Here is a 21045-nt window from a genome sequence, read left to right as displayed (position 1 = left end):
TTCTTTGGGATAACATAAGATCGCTGGTGGAGTTCTTGTTATATTTTTTGCTTTGAACAGGTTGCAAACAGCCCCTTTAACTAAGCTAAAATGTTATGTATCATTAACTGCATAGTATTACAGTTTTTGAGTCTTTTTTTTTTTCATCCTTTTATATGGTAAGGTATAAGGTTACCATAAGGTTCAATATTTGTGACGACCTACCAGAAATAAATTTGGACCGGCACAAATAGACCTGTTACACCTCCCAACCTATTCTTACATTGCTATCATTTAATGAAAACATAGCTATATTACATTACAACATGCCCAATACAACTGTGTAAATAACCCTCCATATTGTGATGTTTAAGCTCTAACAAATGAATATACAATACATCCAGAATTAGACAAATGTTTATACAATACAATCACAATTTACAAATGCCTCTATTTGCGACCTTTTCAATTCATGACATTTACATTGCGCGAAATATGCCTCTGTGTGCGAACCATGTTTCGGCATTTGAACGCTTCATTCATACATTTTGCATGCCTCTTAAAGCCATCAGAGATGCCATTTAGATGACATCACTTCCTGGACACGCGGACACGGCCATTTAGAAGAGACGGTGCTCCCTACGTCACATCCTGTACACACGGGATCGGCCATTTAGAAGAGATTCGACCGCGCGAGGCACTTCTGATGTGTTTATTTCCACAATTGTTGTACCTTGCGCTGATCAGAGCTGTGTCAGCCCGTCTTAGAGATCACTTTGTGTAATCAGAAACGCTTTAAATGTGTTCAAACTCTCAGTGTCGCTGTATAGCATTGGGTTGAGGTAGCGTTTTAGTGAGTGCGCAAGTGAGACCAAAAAATATGCCAGAGCAGACCTTTATTACTGCGAAAGAGAAGGCACTACCGGGACACAAGCCGATGAAGTATTACCTCACACTGCTAGTTTGCGCTCATGCTAGAGGTGGCTACGTGAAGCCAATGCTTGTTTATCACTCCGAAACGCTCAGAGTGTTCAGCAATGCCACAAATATTGGCCGACACAAGGTGAAAAAGATCAGTTAGACTAATACATAATGTTGGATATAGAGAACATACAAACCCTTTATTTATTGAGTCAAAAATATTAAAGTTCGGTGATTTGGTAAAATTGCAAACAGCTAAAATGATGTACAAAGCAAACTATAACCTGCTACTACCAAAGAATATACAACAATTCTTCTCAACTAAAGAGTAGAAATATAACCTTAGAGGAAAAAATAATTAAAAAAACATTTATATGCACGTACAACACTTAAAACCTTTAGCATATCAGTATGTGGAATTCAATTATGGAATGGATTAAGTAAAGAAGTTAAACATTGTACTCATATGATCCAGTTTAAGAGGTTGTTCAAAATAATAGTGCTTACAAAGTACAAAGAAGAAGAATTATGAGAAATACTATCAACCTTATTGAAAATAAGATATTCTTCATCTCAGTATGTTAATAATGACTGAATTAATTAATTACATATTACAAAACTGTTGTGTATACTAATTCACAGATGTTATTTTATTATATAAAAAGGTCAGTAAATGATTCTATATATTTGTAAACGCTCTGAAGTGGGAAAGGGGTAGATTAAATAAGCTTTGCTTCTACCTACTCCTTTTCGGGCATGAAGTCAAATGAAATGACATGAAATTGTGTGATGTATTATGCTGTAAGTGTGTTCATGTTCGAAATAAACGAAAGAAAGAAAGAAAGAAAATGGTGGTTAACGTTTTGGAGTGCACCAACAAGACTTTCGTGTGTTTGTCCGTGTTGACTTTTAAGCTTGCTGTAATGTTGTGTTGTTTGGATAAAAAAACATATTGTTGAGCCATTACCCCTTTGTTATGTTGGTTTGATATATATACTGTATATATACACATTAAAGTGTCTTCAAAGTGTGCCGTTTTTTTTACTAAAATAGGGACTTTCGCCGAGGCTAGAACAAATTACAGTAGTATTTGATTTCATTGTTTCTTATGGGAAACTCTTCTTTCCTAAACACACTTTTTTGGTTTGCGAACCATGTTCAAGAATGAATTAAGTTTGTAATTCGAGGTTCCACTGTACATCGTGAAATAAATGTGTTTTTGTATTTTAAAGTGGATAGGTCTTTTTGAGTATGAGCTTCATTTCATGGTGACATCATCGGAGGTCGCTGCTTCCCGTGACTGAAAAACCTTGCGTGAACTCTATGCATAGTCGAAAGAGTGCATCAGAATAAGCTATTTTTCCGCGAAAATTTTTTCTATAAATATCAACGCTTGCCGTGAAAGTTACTTTTGCACATTTAACCCATGCTGTTGCAATTTTTCTATGTACAGCAACCTTTATAAATGAGCCAGAGACTAGGAGAACTTAGCAGGAGGGATCAGTGCTCCAACCTCGCAGCTATGTCGCTGTATTTAGTGAGAATATACTGAAGGTGTAACAGGTCCTAATGTTAAAAGCATTAATCGTCAAAGGTTTTTCGCTTACTTGTTTTCATCTTGAAACAGTAACTTGCATTACATGCTTTTACACCTTCATGACAATTAACTGTGCTAAAGTGCTACTTAAAACAATACCTGTGTAGTAGTTTACCCTGTTAACATGACAGCATTTCGAGACACAGCGTTAGAGTTCCAATTATATACTGTTAAACCTTCAAAAACTTTCCGTAATCAACCTTTGTGCACTCGTATAAGCTTGTCAAGGCTACACATTAACGGTCTCAGTGTTCCAGCGATACAAAGTCATTATCACGCACTCATGTGAACTTTAACAAGAAGAAAGCACTGCATTAATTAATCCACACTAAACTAGATATTCTAATTACAACTGTGTTTTTTTAATCTTCCTCTCACTTCAACGGCGTCTTGTTATCACACAGCCACACACCTACACAAACCTTAATTAAACCTCCATTAGGTCACTTCTTATGGTAGTTGTAACGATTTTTCAGGCTGCCAGTGAGAAATAATGATGTTATCTTAAACTGCCTGATTTAGGTTGTATTTTTCATTAACGGACTGCAAGAATGAACAGTAAGCCTGTTAACAACAAGCTCAAAAATCCAGGTGGAGTTAAAAAATGACATCACGGATTGTGTAAAGGTGAAGGGCAAACAGCATCAAGACAGAGGGAAAAGCAAATATATACGTACAGTGTACTATAACAGAGTGTCCAAACTACTTGGCTTCAATTTGGCCCGCTAGACGTCAAGAGTCTAATTGGAATTTAATAAGGAATAAATATACATACACATATATACATATACATAATATATATGAAATATACATATATAATACATATATATATGTGTGTATAAATATATATGTGTTTAAATAACTATAAATAAATAACATATATATATATATATATACACACACACACACACACATGTAAACAGGTATATATATATATATATATATATATATATATATATATACATATACAAGTATGTATAGGCTATAGTTACTTTACATGGCTCCCAGCCATTTGTTTTTTTTACCCTTGTTTTATAAGATCGACTCATGTGTAAGTATTCATGTTGAAAATGTGGGGATGCTTGGGCAAACTATTTTAATGGTAGGTGTGACAATAACAAGGAATGCAGTTCAGGTACTGGAGACTATTTCTCACCTCCAAGGGGGTAGAAAGGGTGACAGTAGGGGAGCTGAGGCTACGAGGTCGTCTGACTTGGGGCTCATGGAGGTGGTTGTTGGAGACATTGGAAGACGAGGAAGAGGAAGGGGTGGGTGCCAGGGCTGAGGCTCCTCCTGATGCCGCAGCCGCAGAAGTGCTAGCTCCATCTTCAGTCAGCTACGGGAGGGAGACAAGCACCTTTAAGGTTGGGTTGGGTAGGAATATGGTAAGCGGAGCTGGGTGCTAAACATTGAGTAACTGATGCAGCTTTTCCATTGCACAGTAGTATCGTTTCTTCTTGCATCAGTTTGGGGTGGTTGGTTTACCACTTTGAAATACCACCAGACATGGCCAACACCATGGTGCATTGAATGCATCAGTCAGACTGAACCACGCTAACAAACAACAACAATGGACAAGACTCTCCTGTATATTTTATTCAAGAAGAGACTCAGGGCAGCAAGAAAATGGGCCGCTGCAGCAAATTGGCGACTGTGGAGATAAATACTGCAGCGTCCACAAATGTCTCAATATTAAAGTAATGGCGAATATGCTCAACCAATGAAGCAAATTATGTTACACTTCTGGTATCAGCTGATCCATCCATCCATCCATTTTCTACCGCTTATTCCCTTTTGGGGTCGCGGGGGGCGCTGGAGCCTATCTCAGCTACAACCGGGCGGAAGGCGGGGTAGATTCAAAATAGTACCTCATTTTGCCATTGGAAAAGTTTCAAACATACAGTCGTCGTGATCAAAAGTTTACATACACTTGCAAAGAACATAATGTCATGGCTGTCTTGAGTTTCCAATTATTTCTACAACTCCTATTTTTTTGTCATAGAGTGATTGGAGCACATACTTGTTGGTCACAAAAAACATTCATGAAGTTTGGTTCTTTTATGAATTTATTATGGGTCGACTGAAAATGTGACCAAATCTGCTGGGTCAAAAGTATACATACAGCAATGTTATGATTTGCTTACATGTCCCTTGGCAAGTTTCACTGCAATAAGGCGCTTTTGGTAGCCATCCACAAGCTTCTGGCAAGCTTCTGGTTGAATTTTTGACCACTCATCTTGACAAAATTGGTGCAGTTCAGCTAAATTTGTTGGTTTTCTGACATGGATTTGTTTCTTCAGCATTGTCCACACGTTTAAGTCAGGAATTTGGGAAGGCCATTCTCAAACCTTAATTCTAGCCTGATTTAGCCATTCCTTTACCACTTTTGACATGTGCTTGGGGTCATTGTCCTGTTGGAACACCCAACTGCGCCCAAGACCCAACCTCCGGGCTGATGATTTTAGGATGTCCTGAAGAATTTGGAGCTAATCCTCCTTTTTCAATGTCCCATTTACTCTCTGTAAAGCACCAGTTCCATTGGCAGCAAAAGAGGCCCAGGGCACAGTACTACCACCACCATGCTTGACGGTAGGAGTGGTGTTCCTGGGATTAAAGGCCTCACTTTTTCTTTTCCAAACATATTGCTGGGTGGTCAAACAGCTCAATTTTTGTTTCATCTGACATCACATTGACAAAGATAAGGAGGAAAGTTCTGTGGTCAGATGAAACACAAATTGAACTGTTTGGCCAAAATACCCAGCAATATGTTTGGAGGAGAAAAGGTGAGGCCTTTAATCCCAAGAACATCATTCCACCGTAAAGCATGGTGGTGGTAGTTTTATGCTCTGGGCTTGTTTTGCTGCCAATGGAACTGGTGCTTTACACAGAGTAAATGGGACAATGAAAAAGGAGGATTACCTCCAAATTCTTCAGGACAACCTAAAATCATCAGCCCGGAGGTTAGGTCTTGGGCGCAGTTGGGTGTTCCAACAGGACAATGCACCAATTTTGTCAAGAGGAGTGGTCAAAAACTCAACCAGAAGCTTGTGGATGGCTACCAAAAGCGCCTTATTGCAGTGAAACTTGCCACGGGACATGTAACCAAATATTAACATTGCTGTATGTATACTTTTGACCCAGCAGATTCGGTCACATTTTCAGTAGACCTATAATAAATTCATAAAAGAACCAAACTTCATAAATGTTTTTTGTAACCAGCAAGTATGTGCTCCAATCACACCATCACAAAAAATAAGAGTTGTAGAAATTATTGGAAACTCAAGACAGCCATGACATTACGTTCTTTACAAGTGTATGCATACTTTTGACCACGACTGTAACAAGAAGGGCCATGCTGAGCCATGTAGTGGAACATGGGCAATACACAATTTACAAATCATTTGAAAATGTCCTTTAAAAATTAAAAAAAAAAGTCTTCACCAGAGATGTTGTTTGCTAGTCAGCCGGATTACGCAAAACTACTGCAATTTGTTGCAGATGCAAATTAGCTTTGTTCAGCCATGGCGGAGATCGACTGAGTGTCACTCTTGTTCAGTCATAGAATGCTTTTGGAGGTAATCCTTCTTGCCTTCTATCTTTCTGGGCAATCATGGAAACGGATGGGAATCAGACAAAGATGACAGTGAACGGTGAACACAACCATCAAGTGTTGAAAGACAGATTTCAAAGAGAGGTTTAGGTCCGGTAGGTTCATTTCCAGATTTGATCTGCTGTACACACAGACAACAAAACACGGAAGGACAAGTGGGACAAATGGGAAGGAGAAGATGTGGCTCCAATCCAGAGTGTCAGAAAATGCTAGACAAGAGAAGGAAGACCCCAGGAAGAGGAGGAGAGGATAGAAGAAAAAAGACTGACGTTGCAAACAAAAGTGGGAACACGGTGAATCGACACCACAACGGGGCTGAAGTAAGATCCGCTCCTGCCTTCTGACCTGCTGTACCTGCACAATGGGTCTAGTCCAGGTAGTAGTGCGGCTGTTATGGTTGACGAAATAAGTTCTCCCCTTGCTGTCCTTCCTCTCCTCCCAACCAGGGGGCAGGCCTGGGGTGGTCAAGTTGAAAGAGGTCGCTGTGGGAGACTGTCCCAGAGAAAGCAAAAATAAAAATCAGTCAAGGGCAAAAAGCGACGTTTGGAAGTAACGAAAAAGGAGACGTCATATGAATATCCATTAAGAGGCACAGAAGGCACAACCTAGTGTTAGGCAGGGGTTGGACAAAATATCTATTATAATTCAGGATCAGTACAAGTATTGACAGTTTTTTCACTCAAGTACCTACATGGTGTTTTACAATATTCTGATATTTTATGATGCATTCTAGGTAAAAGCAGAACACAACAAGAAACAGATACATGAAAGTACATGACAGGATATTCAGCTGGCTTCCCGCAGGCCAAATCCAGCCCATTAGTTCAAAGTATATTTTGGCCGTAAGTGCTTAAAAGGGGAACTGCACTTTTTAGGGAATTCTGCTAATCATTCACATGTCTTTTTCTTTTATAGTAAAAAAAAATTCTCGGTTATGGGGATACAGTGTATTTCGCCTATAAAGCCCTCTAAAAAATATCCCAAAAACTCCAACGCCATTTTATATTCATTCTGTAAGTGTTGGAGCTTTAACGTGTTGCACTATTGCTAAAGGTTTCAAATAAGAAAATTAAACAGTGACTTAGAATTCTTCCAACACAAGACTTGTGTTCTCCTTGAGCTGGTAAATTCAGAATAACCCTCATTCCTGAGATACAAAATATTTCCCAAAACGCTGCCTTCCATTTGTTGAGAGCCACGTAGTATCAAGTTGGTAGCGTGTGGCTTTTTAAAGTTGAGCAAATTCTTGGCTTGGTGTCACAACCTTCTACTATACAGGTGAGATGCATGATTTATAATCTAGCACTAACTTTTCTTAACGCAAAGGCAATACAGCTCAAGCTCTTTTTTTTCTTTATTTTATGACTGGTCACAACTAAGGTTATTAGACGCTACACTAGTACTGTAGCTGGCTACTAGCAAGTGGTCGGAGGAGCAATGTGAGTAAGGTGATGTGTCATCATGACACCAGAAAAAGAGTTCCTCTGTGTTTGCTCAATGACAAACAATGACAATGTCGCTATGGTTAATATCCTGGGCATAGCATGTAAATGGATCGTTATTGGCAGTTTTTGAAGGCTTTATAGGCGGAGTGGGTTGATCACATTAAGTGCATTGTTAGAGGCCTTCAACTAGCAGTTTTTCAATATTTAGAACGCACATAATAAAGAAAGTCAGGTGTTCTTGTCTCACGAAGGGATTGTGGATGATAGGTCCAAAAAAAGTTGAGTTCTCCTATAAAAACTGCATAATGCCCCAGTCATGTAAAGATCCGTGCAGTGACATTATACACAGAATACAAATGATAATATTGTATTAAAAACAGGAGGGAGATCCTAAATGTTCTTAAAATGTGGCCTCCGAAACAATTTAGTTGAATAGCCCTGGTGCATGAGGTCAACTTGGATGTACCTGTAAAGAGACAGGAAGTGGCACTAAAAGCAACAAAGCTAATATTTTAACTACATTCTTGCAGTGGAATATTTTCTGCATTAATTGTTTTAGGTCGTTAATTAAAGGGGAAGTTTGTATGAGTTCAAAAAGAGGTGTAGGGTTGATATTGTGTATAAACTAGGACATTACCATGGCATCCTCACCACCTGAGACTGTTTGAGCTCTTGTTCTTCTGGAATGGGATCTCTGCTGGTGGTAGACAACAATGGAAGATGATCTTTTAGTTGACTGTTTTCATTTTCGAGAGAGGGGAAAGAGAGTATTTTGGGGGAAGTATAGTGAAGCCTGAATGGACAACATGGCGTGATTAAACCTGAAGAGGCGGGCAGGGCTGACAGAAGGTATCGTGAAAGCTGTGAATGTTTAAAAATCAAAAAGGGGAAATCGATTGATGTGTATTGACTGTGAGGTGGGTGGTTGGCGGGGGAGAAATCAGTTAAATTGGAAAGAAAATTAATTTCTGATTGGGTGATTTGTTCGTGCAAAGGAAAGTGAAGTGAATTATATTTATAATCGTGCTTTTTTCTCAAAGCGCTTTACATGTTGAAACCCATTATCTACATCTTCAAGCTACATTTAAACCAGTGTAGGTGGCACTGGGAGCAGGTGGGTATAGTGTCTTGCTTAAGGACACAACGGCAGTGACTAGGATGGCATAACCAGACTGCAAAACCACGCAAACAGAGGCATCCAAAACTGCGTGCAAGTGCACGCGAAAATGCATGAACCTCATGATTTGATATAATAGGTCTGCTAAAATTGCCCTAAGATCCAGCCAAATAATCCCAAATAAATCGATAAACTGTTCTGAAATGCAACACAATTATTTTAAAAATACAATCTTTAATTAGGCTACTGTCACTGAGGAAAAGGCTGACATCAGCACCTGCACTAGTTCTTAGTTTGACAGCCCTGTTACTCAAACTGTGTGACACACATTAACAAGCTGATGTGACTCAGAGGCAATTATTTACTTAATATATACTGCCTTCTATTGCCTTCTATTGAAGTGCTCATATTCCCGGCACACGTCTCAAGACAGTGAGCTTTTCTATTAAATGCTGCCGCAAGTCAGCATCAGGGACAGGAACCAAGCGGTGCGGTAATCCTAGTGAGGCAAGAAAAAAAAAAAAGATCTGTGGCAGTTGGAGGAAGGAAAGTGAGGAGTTAGCAACACCTGTTTGGGGTGGAAAAATTGGGATTTTAAATGTGTGTACTGTACACCCACAACATTGGTAATGTGAAGGAGATCGAGGCACCCACATGCCTTGAGCATTCATGGAGACAAAGAGAACAAGAAGGTTGAGTGGGCTCCAAAAAACCACAGAAAGGGAGGAAATCACACAAGCAAGACGGGACAGGCGGAAATGCGAGTGTTGGGAAATATGTACCATAAGAGGAGGAGCCTGGGCTTGATCGCTAACACCATCTGTCATACTGGAGGAGCGAAGTCTGTTGGAGAGCTGGGTCTGCCGAAAAGGAAGGTATTTTGAACATTTTTGCAATGAAATACTCTATCGCCAAACACAGAAAGAAATGGATGTAGAAATAATCCGTTCCAAAGTCAAACTGGGGCTGCCAAAAAACATTGTGATGTATCATTTTAACATTCTTGAGTGTGAAAATAAATTAACCCCATGTATTTGACATATAAACAATAACAATCAGTCAGGGGATTTACTTAATTCACCCAAAAAATAATGCACTAAAACAAAAAAGACCTGTGCAATACATTTTGGACTATTTTTCTAATATAGAAATGGCTTATTTATTGCATGTTTTAGGCGCAATTTTCTTGCATGCATGTATACAGTCATTGTATTGTCAACATTAAAAGGGAACTGCACTTTTTATTTTTTATTTTGCCTAATGTTCACAATCATTATGAAAGACATGACAGATGTATTTTTTTAATGCATTCTAAATATTAAATAAATGCGATCAAAAGTCTGCTTACAATGGAGCCACTCTATTCTGTCTATAAAATCCTTAAAAAAACATCCAAACACCTCCATTAAAGTTGTATATACATGATGTAAGTATATATGTAATGTACTAACATTTATTATTTACGTATTTTGATCATTTTAAGAATATATGGCGCATTAATTTAAAAAACTAATCACAACCTTTTTTTTTTTTTTTTTTTAATAACTTCACTAATTATTGCTCACTGCAGACTCCATGAGAGCCAACAGACATAATAAAATCCCTTACTGTACAAGGTAGGATGTCATTAGGATGCCGACTGCAAGGGTGTTAATATATTCCCATTTAGATGAAGAATGACTCATAATCCTCGCAAAGCAAAGGGGGGTGGAACCAAGCGTCTTTTCGTGCCGTTCGGGCCAAATCTCGGGTCTAAAACTACTCTCAAAGGGTACCAACTTGTCAGAACCCGTCCTCGTTCTTCTACTATCAAGGTGAGAGGCATGATTTATGATCTAAAATAAAGTTTGATGAGCAATAAAACGAAAAAGCAGCTCATCAGTCGATCACGTTAACATTGGCATGCAAACTTCAGATCACGGCGGCGCTATAAATAGTTTGTCTGCGTTAGTGCTTATAATAACATTATTACTAATACTTGGTTAATATCAGAGTCATGATATGTAAATGGAATATTGTTAACTGTTTTTGGATGGTTATTGATTGGGTTTTATGGCCGGAATACAGGACCTCCCGTTGGCTCCGCTGCAAATGGAAAATTAATTATTTTCCTAGTATTTAAAAATAAAACAGTGTTTTACCTGTTATAGTTTCACATTGTGCTTTAAATTAAAATGTGTTATATTTATTTACAATGACACTTATGTAATCTACGATCCTTATGTAAAAGAAGAACACAAGTGTTTTTCTTTTTTCATGCATTCTAAACAGACACATTTATAATAACATGTAATATTTACGTATTCTGGTCATTTTAAGCATTCGACGGCGCATTAATTTCAAAAACGCATCACGTTTGCTTTTTCCTTCAACAACATCACTGATTATTACTCATTGCAGACATCATCAGATCCAACAAACATAATAAAACATCACTTTCTGTGCAATGTCTGCTGTCATTAGGATACCGACTGATAGGATGTTCACATATTCCCATTTAGATGAAGAATGACTAATAATCCTCGCAAAGAAAAAACGGGGGTGGAACCAAGCGTCTTTTTGTGTATTTCTCGCCATTTCTGGGTGTAAATTAGATGCAAAAGTGTACCAACTTGTCAGAGTATGTCTTCATCCTTCTACCATCTAGGTGACGGGCATTATTTTTGATCTAAAATAAACTTTCGAAACACGATGCGTGAAAGCAGCTCACTGCAGTCGCTAATGTCAATATAGCCAACACAAGATGTTAGTCTCTGATCACGTTTGCGCTTATAATAACAATATCACTAATACTTGGTTAATACTCAAGTCACGAAATGTAAACAGAGTATTGTTGGCGCTTTTTAAATGTTTTTTTAGAGGGATTTATGGGCGGAAGAGAGGACCTCCCATTGACTCCGTTATAAGCGGACTCTTATATACAAGTTAGAATGCATAAAAAAAATAAATACATCCTTCATCATGTCTTTCATAATGATTGTTCCCCTTTAATGACAAATGCCAAACGCACACGCAATTACTTTTTTTCCCTATTTCAAATGTAAAAATAAATTAACATCTGTTAATATCAGACGAAAAACAGTTATACCCAAACTGTAGCCATTAAAAAACCTCTTTTCAGTAACATTTAAATACTCCATCTAAACATTATTGATGAAGGCATAAAGCAAAGGTTTTTTTTAACATTACTTGTTATCATACAAGTGTAAAAATAAGTTAACCACTGTTCTGTAAGTTTGAGTTTAAAATAAGTACAATGTTAATGTCTCACCAGGGCCGAGCTGGGTCCCGCCACTTCTCCATTAGTTTCGGGGGTGAGCGACAGCCTCACATTCAAGTCTTCGGGGAACTCCTGGGAGACTGGTGTTGGCGGGGGTTGCGGCGTGAGCATGGAGGTCGAGCCGGAGAGGGACTGCGACAAGCTGTCATTTGGGTCTTCCTCTGTGATGAGCTCCCAAGACTACAGGAGATCCAAACATTACAAAAATATTAATAATGTATTGACCAAAATATAAGATGACCCTCAAGGTTAGACGATGACTATTTTTAAAGACCAAATTAATCATGTTGTAAATATCAGCAAAACAACAACTAGTGGATAACATCAAAATGTTTGCCTGAGTTTTTTCTGGCGCTTCTAGCGTTGGCCGGGTCTGAAAATAAATAACATCTCGCAGAATCCTCTGTACAGTGCAGGACCCCAGTTGAACACTAAGTAGGAAGTGAAGTGCCGTAGTAGATGAGAGGAATTGTTTTTTTGTGGAAATTTCCTGAAAATGTCATCAAAATCGGTCCATAACTGTTTGACTTATGTTGCTAACAAATTACTGTGTGTTTATGCTAAACATTCCTAGCACTTCATTTTACACACTATGACATCTCTTTTTTTTTTGTACATATACCACAATAATTTTGTACCGTTGCCTTAATACCATGATACTATCGAGATTTTGATCCCTAATCCCTAATCATGGTTTATCTAAATTCTAAAATATGATTAATCCGATTAAATTATTCCACAGCCTATTTATTTTTGGTGTGTGTGTGTGCGTGTGCAGTATCTACTCTCACATTGTCAATCTCTCGTGGTTCAAGGTGCTCGTTCTCCAGGTCCTCGCTGATGTGGCGTCTCGAGCGGAAAACGCGGTGTGCTTCTTGATGGATCTGGCGCTGACGATTGTCACTCTCAGTCTCTGAAATCACATCCCTTAGCGAGGGATACAAAAACAGGCGTTATGAGAGTGAATGCAAATAAGGTTGCACACGGCTCATTAAAATACACAAAATCATCAGTATGACACCCCACCAACAACTTGTCCATTTAGGAAGAATTATCCAATATGGTCAAAGGGTATTTATTATCTATTATAAATAGTAATAGAAATGTGTTAATTGCTTAAACTAGTATAGTATATTAATATTTATAGTATTGTAAAGACAAACAGAAGGCGATGAAACATACATGTTGGAGGGCCGTTTCCACTGTGTAGAGCGGTTGTTGTGGTTGACATAGTAGGTGCGTCCCAGGTTGTCCACCTTCTCTTCCCAGCCGGGTGGAAGAGGCGGAAGCATCTGCTGGGGGCGCTGCGAGCCCGAGTCTGCAGAGTCATCCCACCCCTAAAATAAAAATAAAACAATGGTCACAACATGGCACAATTATTGGTACATTACGATTGCTCCTGTTGCAGTACATGTGGTCGACAATAGGGATGGGTGATATGGGCAAAAATACATATTACGATATATATTGCAGCCTCCTGCGATAACAATATGTAATTTGATGTATTGTTTGGTATGTAAATGATAATAGAATATTTCAAAACGGGTTACGAAGGCTCCTAATTTTTATACTGACGTAAGCCGTTACATATTGCGGATTTTTCAGGTATATTATTTTCTAAAAACTATAACTAAATTACTTGCTAATTTACTGTTAATATCTGGTTACTTTCTGTTGTAACATGGTTATATAAACACTTATGTAAAAACGTAATAAGCACATGTTTTTCTGTTGTTTGGATACTTAACGTAAGTTTTGGGCAATTCTACAAATTCTGGTGCCGATCCAATATAGAGTATGTACAGGGGTAGTATAGGTCATATCAATGCTGATATTGGTAATTAAAATTTTCATGATTATTATTATTGATCACAATTCAAATAAGACAAACACTGGATGGCAGATTAACAATATTTAAATATTAAAATGATTTCCTACTAATGGCTCTGATTTAAATCCTTTATTTTTTCCCCCTTAAAGTCCTCCTGTGTCCAGGGACTTATTTCCTAAGTTTACAATAACAATAACAAAAACAACAAAATATTTTTTTGATAATTAAAAATATCGATCCAAGCACTGTCGTATCAACCAAATAATGATATTATACTTGGGATTGCTACCGTTGATATTTGTATCGATCCACCTACCTTTGTTTACATTCCAAGAGCTCTAGCTTGCGGTTAGCGATCAACATATCCTCCAACCGTGTGTTGGTGTAGCAGGTTCAACTATTCTTTGTCCTCCAGGAAAAACAAATTTTGCAGGATGATGTGTTGCACCATAAATTATTGCAGATAAACAATATTACTGTCAGCATTATTTTGAGACCAAATTAAGCACTAATGTAATCATAATATACAACAAACACAAAATAATAATAAAACAATAATAACAATAATAATGCAACTAACCCTTTTAAACGCAATAAACTTTTATTACTCATTAGTATGTCATACTATTGTATTTACAAGGGCAATAACTTAATTATCCTAAATTAATAAACAAAGAAATAAATCATTTTTTCGCAAAAATTTAACTTCAATACATATTGAACACCTTGATGTGCAGTTTTTTTTTCCCCAGTTGTGACAACTGGGGGAAACTATTTTGAAATTTGCCTTTGCAATCGTATTCCCCCCCATAGTTTGTGTTACTTTGCGATGCTTCACACTAGCGAGTAGCAAGGCTCTGTCCGTGCATCCTGTGCATGTAAGCTAGCGGTCCCATCTCCGCCCACCAAGACAAACATTATGAAAGAGGGTTTACTGTGGTCATTTAATTCTGCTGTTGAATAAACACACTAAGGTGCTGAGTGAACGCTCTTGCACATTGATTGGCAGCGACAGAGAAAAAAAACAAACACACACGGATTAGGAAATGTATCAATGGCGGCAAAGTTATTGTGTTCATTTTCATTTCTCGTTCGATTAATTGATTTATTGACAGCCAAAGCATATCTGAGAGCGCACACAGTTATGGCAAAATTTCGATTTGCTGTGTTCGAAACGCTGTTACGGCACTTATTTTGGATCTCAGAGGCTAAAGACTCCTAAAACTCAGTGAGTTTACAAAGAAAACAAGAAAGTCCACATTTAAATATGCATACCGTTTCTCAAACAAAGGAACACAATTTGATGGTTCTTCCAGATCCTAATGTGGATTCTGGCAGCTGCAATGGTCATGGAAAATCATCAGATATCATTTAAAAAAGAATGACCATGACTTCATCCTTTGTGAGGAAAATCTACTCTCATATTTCTTTGTCCAGGGCGGTTTGTTTTAAAGCTTATAGGCATTTGTCCATTCATTAATTTCCCAATTTGAAAGGAAGTCAAAAACACCAAAACCTACCAGGTCATGATGAGCAAGCAACTGGAATGCCTGAGGTAAGGAGTCTGCAGTTGATGCTACATCAACAAAAACGATAGCAGGAAGCTTACCTCTGCCTCCTCTCTCATCTCTCCAGCTTCTTCCTCGGGTCCTCCTTGTTTGGGCAAATAGGCCATCTTCAGACGCAGGTAACCCTTCACCCTGGACTTATGACTGGGGAAAACCGAGCGTGTTTGAAAATATTGTGTCATTTGTGTTTTGTCGTCACATCTGAAAGAAACTAACCTTCTGGGGCGCAACAGGAAGTCCTTAAACGTATAAGGACGCTCCATGGTGGGATCCTCTGTCTGCAAATAAAGTAATCGCATAAATAAACCCTTAAAAACTGGTTACAAAAACAAAAACAAACACAAGTGATGGTTCCTATTTCAAGGCTTCCAGCCGTCTGCGCAACCATCATGAAAAAGTTACGCAACGCTTTCCTTCTCGTGTTACTTGTGGAAAAACAAATGCTATTTTGTAATTCTCAGCAGTCTGCCACTGTTTTCAGTCAGAGCCAAACCACTCTACACACTCTAACTACACTTTATACGGCTTTTTAGAGGTGTGAGAAGAGCAGAAAGATGATAACTGACAGTGAATAAATGAACAGCTAGGACTAATATGCTAATTCCATGAACTAATAGACGCTACATATAGGGCAAAAAAACCAACTGATTTTAGAAGCAATGGAGGCAAAATAAATGTCACTAATAGGCTGCGGTCAGCCGAGGCGCCGTTGATTAAGTCGACTAGTTTGTGGAACAACATGATGACTATGATGACCATCCATCCATTTTCTACCGCTTGTCCCTTTTGGGGTATGATGTATTTAATTTAATTGTATTTAAAAAATAAAAAAAAACTACTGTATGAGAAAAACACTTCCATTAGTATTGTATACTATTTAATAGTAATAAATGGTAAATCGGTTATACTTGTATAGCGATTTTCTACCTTCAAGGTACTCAAAGCACTTTGACACTATTTCCAAATTCACCCATTCACACACTGATGGCGGGAGCTGCCATGCAAGGCCCTAACCACGACTCATCAGGAGCAAGGGTGAAGTGTCTTGCTCAAGGACACAACGGATGTGACTAAAATGGCAGAAGCTGGGGATCAAACCAAGAACTCTCAAGTTGCTCGCACGGCGCTCAACCAACCGAGCCACGCCGTCACCAAACATAAGAATTTCAAAATCAGTATAAGAAAGTTCAGAATTGCAAGCAATTTGTCATAAAGCCAAATTGAATCGACCACTTCAAACTAAAATTGCCGAATTCCTTCCCCTTTTTCAGGCATGGCAGTTTTTCATGGGTGCCGTCACGACTAACATGCTTACCTAATTTCATGTCAATCAGATGCATCGTGGCATGGGCACATTTTTTCCCCCCAACTTTGAGGAGGGCGCAAGTGAGTAGATTTTGCAGTTTTTGATTATGGTTAAGCCAGCAAAAAGAACACTTATTTGCAAACATTGCATTTCAAAAGAGCACTAAATTAGGACCCTGTTCAGGTCCGGATAAAAAAATTAAAAAAAACTATTTAAATGAATTAATATTTTGACATTCCAACAACTGGTTCATTACGAAACCACACTCATGGAAACATAACCTGCTTTGAAATATTCTCTAATCTGTTTTAAATATCTACATCAAAAACTCACTATGTCATCGGTTTTAAAACCAGTTTTAGTAAAAATTCTGCACTTCTCCACTGGCTGTATGTAAAATTCATCTAAGGTGTCGTTTTTTTTCATGGTGTCTTGATGATGAGCGTTGCCTCTGTTTACGTTCTAAACTTGTCACCGTGTTACTAAAGTGGGAGCAACAAGAAGCTGCTTGTGTGTACTTTCTCACACCAGCAATGCTTACAGCATGCCAAAGGTTAAGCAGAATTGCACATAGAGGGAAAAAAAAGAAGAAAGAAAAACTCACCGGTAAATGACTAAGAGGAACATCCACTTGTCCCAAGAAATCATCTCTGGTCTAGGAAAGAACAATAAAAAGGTTAGTATCTGCAGCTTTATTTCAGCTGTCATTTGGGGACTTACACTTACAACAGGGGTAAGAGAGGGGAAAACCACAAATGATCAGTCAAGGTATATACAGTCATGGTCAAAAGTTTACATACACTTGTAAAAAACATAATGTCATGGCTGTCTTCAGTTACCAATAATTTCTACAACTCTTATTTTTTTGTGATAGAGTGATTGGAGCACATACTTGTTGGTCACAAAAATAATTCATGAAGTTTGGTTCTTTTATGAATTTATTATGGGTTTACTGAAAATGTGACCAAATCTGCTGGGTCAAAAGTATACATACAGCAATGTTAATATTTGGTTACATGTCCCTTGGCAAGTTTCACTGCAACAAGGCGATTTTGGTAGCCATCCACAAGCTTCTGGCAAACTTCTGGTTGAAATTTTGACCACTCCTCTTGACAAAATTGGTGCCGTTCAGCTAAATTTGTTGGTTTTCTGACATGGACTTGTTTCTTCAGCATTGCCCACACGTTTAAGCCAGGACTTTGGGAAGGCCATTCTAAAACCTTAATTCTAGCCTGATTTAGCCATTCCTTTACCACTTTTGACATGTGTTTGGGGTCATTGTCTTGTTGGAACACAACTGCGCCCAAAACCCAACCTCTGGGCTGATGATTTTAGGTTGTCCTGAAGCATAATAATACCACCACCATTGATTGTAGCAATGGTGTTCCTGGGATTAAAGACCTCACCTTTTCACCTCCAAACATATTGCTGGGTATTGTGGCCAAACAGCTCAATTTTTGTTTCATCTGATCACAGAACTTTCCTTCAGAAGGTCTTATCTTTGTCCATGTGATATCAGAGGAGTGGTCAAAAAAAAAATTCAACCAGAAGCTTGCCAGAAGCTTGTAGAAGGCTACCAAAAGCGCCTTATTGCAGTGAAACTTGTCAAGGGACATATAACCAAATATTAACATTGCTGTATGTATACTTTTGACCCAGCAGATTTGGTCACATTTTCAGTAGACACATAATAAATTCATAAAAGAACCAAACTTCATGAATTTTTTTTGTGACCAACAAGTATGTGCCCCAATCACTCTATCACAAAAAAATAACAGTTGTAGAAATTATTGGAAACTCAAGACTGCCATGACATTATGTTCTTTACAAGTGTATGTAAACGTTTGACCACGACTGTATGTCAAGCGAAACACAGCAAAAGTTTGTGTCAAAGACCAAAATAATTGATTTTTCATTATGTCAAACCCAGAAATATTTTTTGAGCACCCGTGGCCTACTACATAACAATGCTTAAAAATGTATTATTTATCAGGATCTTATATTGTGCCTATCAAATAATAATACCTTTGTACAAGTGTCCAGTCAGGTGTAGGTTTTGCTTTTAAACAGGCTATCAGACCCATAAATCCCAAAAAGAAGAGCATCCAACATAAACAAGAAAGCCACATTAGCCCAACAGAGGAAGAGGGTTGTTGATGTGACAACAGGAAAGAAGCAGGAAAGGCGTGTGATTCAAATAAAAAGGAAACCTGTAGATTTGTCCATCCCTTTGCCATAATTAACGCAGACTGGAAAAAGGGGAAACAAGAGGAAATGAAAGCGGATGATTGCTCTGCACAACAGTCGCCCCTCCTTCAGAGCGAAGGGGCAAAGATTACCTGTCCGATGTGGAAAAGCCCATTCTTGGGAGAGGCCTGTGTGTGGGACATGACTTATTTAGAAGGCAGCCTTCGTTAACATTGGTTTGTAGCGTTTGGCTGTTTCTTCGTCTGAGCCGCAAACCACATTGCGAGTTTTGAAAATTGACTCTTAAAATACTGTTGGAACTCAGCTTGTACATTTTGCCCCAATTCTATCAAACGGTACAGTTCAGTTCAGTTTGTCTTAGATTGGTAATTAGTAATAATTTCCACTGAGTGTGGAGGCTACAGATGGGTCTGATATGAAAGTATAGTATGGACCTAAATATTATACAGCCCTGAATACAAATATTCAGATTTTCTCAAAGAAATAACTGACATTATAAAGGATGCCGTATTTCTCTATTCAACACTTTGCTTGATTGATCACATGACTACTTCACTGTTTGCTAACTTGTCCAACCTTTAAGACACTTTTTTTCCCAGCGGGTCGCTGTGTTGGAGCAGCTGCATCTCCCCAGGCCACTGATGTGTGAGTGACAGAAAGAAAAGCTTGGCCACCACTTGATGGTTTGCGTGTATAAATCTCTACATGCTAAACATGAAATGAATCGTCTTCAGACTTTTTTGTAGGCCAAAATCTATCCATCCATCCTTTTTCACTTCAGGGGAGACACCAGACAATCGCAGGACACATAAACAAAGAGCCATTCACAACTACAAACAATTTAGAGTCTCTAATTGACATGCATATTTTGGGAATGTGGGAGGAAGCCGCAGTACCCAGAAAAAACTGCACATAATGATGCCCAAACAGAGATCCGAAACCAGATAACCTGACTGTGCGGCCTACATGCCAACTACCAGGCCACTGTGCAGCCCCTATGAAAAAATATGAATGTATGTCAATAAGGTAGTATGACAACACTATTTTCCTATAGTGATTTTAAAAGGAAAAAAATCAATTCAAAAGCTCCATTCATATTATTTACCACTACTATTTTGGTTTGTTTCAGTTGAGTAAAACGTGCACTTCTCAGCATTACTATATTGTAAAGGGTGCCAAAAATATTTCACATCAAAAAATCCTGTTTTTAGTACTCCTTTGTTCTTGGTGTTACCCTTTGGGCCAGTTATCGAGTTGGGTCGAGAGAGACTTCCGTGTTTAAGTGGGAATTGTATTATTAAAATTGTCTGAAACTAAACTGTATATGCACTAAATTAGCCAAATTTCTCAAGTTTGTTTTTTTGTATTTTCAGTCCAAGTGTCCCTGCACACTCTCTAATGTGACTATTGGTCATTGACCGTGTGCCTCCCGTACATTGGGGGACGCTTACTTCCTTTTAGCGTGAATAAATATATTGCTTTTCCGGTTTACCTCTGATGTCACACTAGCCTCTGTGGCTCCTCACAAATTACCAGCCTAGCTCTGTGGTACGTAATGTCCGCTGTAATATTGACACAGATTACATATTCTGTGTCTAATGGCTATGCTGATGTTAAATAACAGACAGGATACAGAAATTATCTTGGATTGCGCTACGAACATGACGCTACCAAGAATGTATTGAAGCGGATACAGCTCCGAAGCAAAGAAAGACTGGCGAGAGTTTTTTCAAAGACATTTTCTGTTGGAGAATCATGGAAACAAAACTTTTGAATGTCTCTGAGTTCATTCGTAAGGCTCTGTGGATTAAGGGAAAGAGTTTTAAATCCGAAGGAAAAGAACGTTCTTGCCTTGACCGATACTGTTCTCGTTAAGGTTGCTATTTTTCTGGACTATACAGAGTTATTGTTAATCAGTTTGGAGTGCACAAATGCAGCATGAAGAGGCTTGTGTACGCTTTATTATTCGCCTTGTATACACCTGCTTCATTCTATTTTATCTCATTTGTCTTTCGTTTGGTAGTCCGAATTAAATCGGCATTCAACATTTCCTTTGCTACCTTCTTCAATAAATCTCACGTTCCTATTTTTCAACCATCAATGCACTTCAAAATGTTCTGTTCTTTTTATTTTTGAAGCAAATAAATATATCTATGAAATAAACAGTCTACAATTGTTGCCTA

General features: G+C 38.3%; 1 protein-coding gene across 15 annotated transcripts in view; it reads right to left on the bottom strand.

The window, feature by feature from the left end:
• nedd4l (NEDD4 like E3 ubiquitin protein ligase) overlaps window positions 1-21045 on the bottom strand; it is a 100261-nt gene that overhangs the window by 30916 nt on the left and 48300 nt on the right. For 2 of the 15 annotated variants that reach the window (XM_061927172.2, XM_061927174.2), the window contains 10 exons: window positions 17259-17309; window positions 15565-15626; window positions 15390-15492; window positions 13132-13286; window positions 12741-12876; window positions 11941-12129; window positions 9452-9529; window positions 8190-8249; window positions 6453-6599; window positions 3654-3833 (listed from right to left, as the gene is read on the bottom strand). In XM_061927172.2, coding sequence (XP_061783156.1) covers window positions 3654-3833; window positions 6453-6599; window positions 8190-8249; window positions 9452-9529; window positions 11941-12129; window positions 12741-12876; window positions 13132-13286; window positions 15390-15492; window positions 15565-15626; window positions 17259-17309 — 1161 coding nt within the window. Of the gene's footprint in view, window positions 1-3653; window positions 3834-6452; window positions 6600-8189; window positions 8250-9451; window positions 9530-11940; window positions 12130-12740; window positions 12877-13131; window positions 13287-15389; window positions 15627-17258; window positions 17310-18864; window positions 18904-18993; window positions 19030-21045 lie in introns of all 15 variants that reach the window. The other 13 variants (XM_061927176.2, XM_061927175.2, XM_061927167.2 and 10 more) reach the window with 12 other exon arrangements.

This window comes from Nerophis lumbriciformis, linkage group LG32 (genome assembly GCF_033978685.3).
Source record: "Nerophis lumbriciformis linkage group LG32, RoL_Nlum_v2.1, whole genome shotgun sequence".
Classification (NCBI taxonomy): Eukaryota; Metazoa; Chordata; class Actinopteri; order Syngnathiformes; family Syngnathidae; genus Nerophis; species Nerophis lumbriciformis.
The sequence above is the reverse complement of the archived record's forward strand: the minus strand, read 5'-3'. Positions and strand labels throughout refer to the sequence as shown.